Source organism: Macaca thibetana, chromosome 20 (genome assembly GCF_024542745.1).
Source record: "Macaca thibetana thibetana isolate TM-01 chromosome 20, ASM2454274v1, whole genome shotgun sequence".
Lineage (NCBI taxonomy): Eukaryota > Metazoa > Chordata > Mammalia > Primates > Cercopithecidae > Macaca > Macaca thibetana.
In genome coordinates, this window is record NC_065597.1 from 29,592,903 (window position 1) to 29,598,043 (window position 5,141).

Consider the following 5,141-nt stretch of genomic DNA (forward strand, 5'->3'; position numbering starts at 1 on the left):
AGGTGTCCCAGGGACTGGCCTGTCACTCCCGCAGGCAGTGTCGGCACCCAGACCGGTTTTTCCACCATTCCTGCGACTTCCTTTTTGATATTTTAAATTTACCCGCTCCCCTGCGGTCTACTTATTCTATGGGCTGGGTACCCGGGAACCCCCAACACACCGGTTATTTCTGTTTTTCTCATTTTGAAAAAGGATGCCCGCCACCTTTCCTTGTTCAGAGGCTACCTGGGCACTCACATCCCCAGCCGGGTGTGGCAGCAGCGGACACTCCCCCTACCGCTGTGAGTGCCCTCGGTGCCTCTCCCTCCTTCTTGGCCCACAGGTAGTGGGCCATTTCTACACCCACCTGCCATCATCCCCCTTCCCTCGTCTCTTTGACATGCTCACACGGTTTACTCAATGAGACGCCAGTTATCCGAATGCGTGTGCGTGCGTGTGAGAGTGTGTGTGTTTTCATATTCAGGGGGTGATCATAAACAGGAAGTAGTCACACTAGGTGCCCTCTACCCCTACCCTAAGGAGTGGAGTGGGGAAGAGAGGCCGCCTTCGAAATCAGCATGATTCAGGATCTTTTATTCAAACAGTGATGTGGGAAAATGTAAAATGAGATGGGGGTGGGTAGCAGCGTACACCCCAGGGGGGGTGGATGCAGGGAGAGCAAGCAGGCTTCCCAAATGCCTAATGTAATCACGGGCCAGCTGCATGCACTTGTAAAGTTGTTATAACCCCCTCCTTGTTATAAACAGGAAAGCCCAGAATATAAAGCTGGAGACCCACATTCACAAATACCAGGCCTCCCGCGCCAGCTGCCACAGCCTCCTTTTATGGTGTTCCTCCCTTGCAACCTTGGCCCCATCAGAAGGACCTTACTTTTGCCCCCAGTTCTCTAAATGGGTTTATTTTGAAACCTTCCTCCATGGAGCTGTGGACCAGGTGCTCTTCCCCAGGCCTCCAGTGCCCGAGACCTTCCCTTCCAGAGAGGCTGGGCTCCCAGAGTCTAATTTCCCTCCGATTTCCAAAGAGCCCTGGAAGGGAGGGTGTGGGAGAGCAGGTCCCTAGAGAGTGCCACCTCCTATTGGGTCCGCCACCTGTTTTTTCAGAGAGGGCTGAATCCCCTTCTCAGCAGACACTCAGGCTTCTTAGACACCCTCCCTGCCCCGATCTAAAAGGTTCCTAGGACCTCAGAAAGCGTTTTACTAGACTCGACGTTTTACATCTTGACATGTCCGGTTAAGCCTGGGAGAAGAAAAGGCCTTTTGTGGGAGGCCCTGGGGTTGTGGGGCTCCCCCAGGCCAGCGTAAAACTTACCCCTGCACACCCACCCCCATCTCCACCTCTCTTTCCTGGCTCAGCAGACCCTGCTCCGAGCCACCGCGGTCTACATCCTGCCTCACTGACTGTGTGTGCTTACAGCGTCAAGGGGTGGACGTGATATTTCAAACATCAGATCAGTGCGTTTATATATTGGGTGCCCGGAAATTTTTCCAAATAAACACAGCTTGATTCAACTTGGGTGGGCGGACTTATCAACAGACTAATTCTATAAACAAATGAAGGAATAGCCCCAAAACCGATTGGCTGGTATCAAAAAGACACGTGGAGGGAAAAGCTTGGAGTTTTTCAGCAATGAAATTTTAATTAATGTGGGTGGGCTGAGAACACAAGGACTGTTTATCATAGACAATTTATTTTCCAGGGCTAAGTCAACATATAACAGCAAACTTACAACAATTATTTAACATTTTTAAAGCCATGAAGAAGGGACAGAGCACGGAGCTGCCGGGGAGAGCGGCAGAGCCAGAGGCAGAGGCACGGCTGGCTCCCCGGGAGGGCCCTTGCGGCGCGGGGCGCAGTGCCTAGGTCCCCCGGGTCGCCTGCGTTGCGGGGAGCGCAGCGCAGGCTCTCGCTTGCCATGAGCCACCTCTTCGATCCCCGGTTGTCTGCCCTGGCAGCCTCGCCCATGCTCTATCTGTACGGTCCCGAGAGACCCGGGCTGCCTCTGGCCTTCGCCCCCGCGGCTGCTCTGGCTGCCTCGGGCCGGGCCGAGACCCCGCAGAAGCCTCCCTACAGCTACATCGCGCTCATCGCCATGGCGATCCAGGACGCGCCCGAGCAGAGGGTCACGCTCAACGGCATCTACCAGTTCATCATGGACCGCTTCCCCTTCTACCACGACAACCGGCAGGGCTGGCAAAACAGCATCCGCCACAACCTCTCGCTCAACGACTGCTTCGTCAAGGTGCCCCGCGAGAAAGGGCGGCCGGGCAAGGGCAGCTACTGGACGTTGGACCCCCGCTGCCTGGACATGTTTGAGAACGGCAACTACCGGCGCCGAAAGAGGAAGCCCAAGCCGGGCCCTGGGGCCCCGGAGGCCAAGAGGCCCCGCGCCGAGACGCACGAGCGCAGCGCGGAGGGGCAACCTGAGGCAGGGAGCGGGGCAGGGGGCTCGGGCCCCGCAATCCCACGCCTGGAGGGAACGCCTGCGGGCCCCTCGCCCCTCCTGGACGGCCCCTTTCCGCCGGCGCCCCTCCACTGGCCGGGGACCGCGTCCCCAGACGAGGACGCCGGTGACGCTGTCCAGGGCGCAGCGGCCGTGGCCGTCGGCCAGCCAGCGCGCACGGGGGACGGCCCGGGGTCCCCTCTGCGCCCCGCCTCCCGCAGCTCTCCGAAGAGCTCCGACAAGTCCAAGAGCTTCAGCATAGACAGCATCCTGGCGGGAAGGCAGGGCCAGAAGCCGCCTGCAGGGGACGAGCTCCTGGGGGGCGCCAAGCCCGGGCCCGGCGGCCGTCTGGGTGCCTCGCTCCAGGCCGCCTCCTCCAGCCTCCGTCCGCCTTTCAACGCTTCCCTGATGCTCGACCCGCACGTCCAGGGCGGTTTTTACCAGCTCGGGATCCCCTTCCTCTCCTATTTCCCCCTGCAGCTTCCCGACACGGTGCTCCACTTCCAGTAAAGCAAACGATGGCGCGGTTCTTCTCCCGGCCCGGCCTGCGCCTCCGCTGAGCGAAAGGCCACAGCTCCCACCTGCGGAGGATTCTAAAATGATCTTTGCCTGGGACGGCCTATGGGTTCAGGGAAGTGTCACCAACCATTGCGCGCAGGTGGGCGAGCTGGCCTGCCTTCTCCGAAGCAAACTTTTCCCAGCAACCGGGCGCAGCTACGGAGACTTAAAAGATCCCTGCGGGGTCATGGGCACCCGCGGGGACCTCTACCGCGGAAGATTCCTTGACTTTTGACCTGTCTAATGGAGTGGTCTTCAGCCGCCCACCGCAGGTCCTGCGCGTCCCGGGCATGCGAGGGTCCGCAGACTACCCAAGACAGGCCTTACAGGTGCAGTGTGGTCCTTTCGACTGGGGACCCCCATATGACCGTCGCCTGCTTCGCTGTTGCTGTGTGGGTCAGGCCTTGGTTATGAGCCCATCTGGGTGTGGGGTGGTCACAGCTGGGTTTGTTCCCGACTTGAAGTTGTGGAGGTGCCGGGGGTGACCCCGGGTTTTCAGGTTTTCTGGAAGATGTAGGGCCTGATTTGGATTTATGATCAATGTTCAGGTACAGAAGCTGATAAACCACCCAGAGCAGTAACACTTTTATTTTAAACAGAGAAGTTTTCTCTTAATTTCTTTCTGGGTAGTAAAAGGAACATGTTTTATTATTTGCATAAATACTTGACTCTAAGCATTGACCTTTGAAAACGCGTGTATTAACAACTTTTATTAAGAAAGTGCACTCTATATAACATCTTCTTGCATTATGATATCTCATTAGCCAATACACATGCAGCTATGTAACCCACAACAGCAGATGGCCTATCCTTTTGCTTTTGTTTTTAAGGGATCAAAATATTTCAAGGCATACCATGAGGAAGGGTGTGAGGGGGAGGGGATATGCCTCAGACAATGTTGGAGTTTTGATTTCCATGTTTTTTCAAGATCCAGGCTTGTGGTCGCTATATTTTTCAGAAACAGATAATGAAGGACTACGTTTAATTTAAAAAGTTGGGTGAAACAAGCAAAAGCAAATGCAGAGAGAGAGGGATGAATGCGGGGGAAGAATATGGGGATGTGCTGGTATCAGCTGGAAGGGGCCTCTCCAGGCCCCAGAGGACCTGAGGCTTGATGGCAGGACCCTCCCGGCCCCGCACCCCCAGTAGCTTAAAGAGGTGACTGACAGTCTGGGGAGGGGAGCAGAGGTCTGCAACAAAAATCTAATTAAGAATATTGAGATGTTCACAACCAAGTTAGGCTTGGAACTTCGGGGAAATGCACCCAACCTCTATGCCATCTCTAGCTGGGTTATCTTCGAGGTCGTGAAATGCAATTTTCTGAACCTCTAAGTCACTTATTTTATGTCATGTGATAAAGACACAAGTAGTCACTCATTCTTGGAAATAGGCTGGGAGGGAGGTCTTTAAGATAGCTTTTAAAATAGTTTCCGGGACTTCTCTAAAAATGATGACAAACTTTGAATCCAGAGGGCCTGCTGGTCAATGTGTTGGAAAGGACATTTCAGGCCGGCAGAGTAACTGGATAATTCATAGGCATAGAGGTGACTTTTGGAAAATTCATTCTCATATCCATGTTGAACCAGGCTTCCGTGACTGGTTTCCACCCAGGCCAGTGGGAAGACTCTGGGAAACTGCAGCCCAGCCTTGATTGGAGGAACTTCCAGGAGGAACCATTGCTGAGATCCAGGCTCACTGTGTTTAACTGAAAATGTGGTGGAATGGCTGTCACTGGATATTTTGTTATCCCAAACTCTCAGCCTCTGTGAATAAAGTTGTTTTTTCATTAACCTCTCAGTGACTGGTTCGTGGATTACTGGAGGGAAATAAACAAACAGTGTAATAAGAAAGAGGAGACTGGGATTATATCTGGGAGTCGTGTTAGCATCTCAGGAGGCTCTGGCTTCGGAGGGGTAAACACACAGACAGACAGGAAGGAGTGAAGAGGATGCCGGGCCCGGGAAGTTGCCTCCATATCAGAAAGCACAATGAGTTAATTCTGCCATATTGAATTGGTTTTTAATCTTTGCTTTTTCTTTTTTGTGTTTGGTATGCTGTCTTGGGATGTTTTGTTAATTTGTGATGGCTATGTTTTGAAGAAGCAAATAATTTGATACTGCAATTTTAAAAGGATCATATTTTA

At 53.8% G+C, this 5,141-nt stretch overlaps 1 protein-coding gene across 1 annotated transcript; it reads left to right on the forward strand.

Moving 5' to 3' along the window:
* Positions 1-4,788, forward strand: FOXL1 (forkhead box L1). The gene has a single exon (XM_050773739.1). The coding sequence runs from the start codon at positions 1,913-1,915 to the stop codon at positions 2,948-2,950; it is 1,038 nt and encodes a 345-aa protein (XP_050629696.1). The 5' UTR covers positions 1-1,912; the 3' UTR covers positions 2,951-4,788.
* Positions 4,789-5,141: the final 353 nt, after the last annotated feature.

Bases quoted from the DNA above. Each gene is read 5' to 3' on its own strand.
- FOXL1 (XM_050773739.1), top strand. From the start codon at position 1,913: ATGAGCCACCTCTTCGATCCCCGGTTGTCTGCCCTGGCAGCCTCGCCC.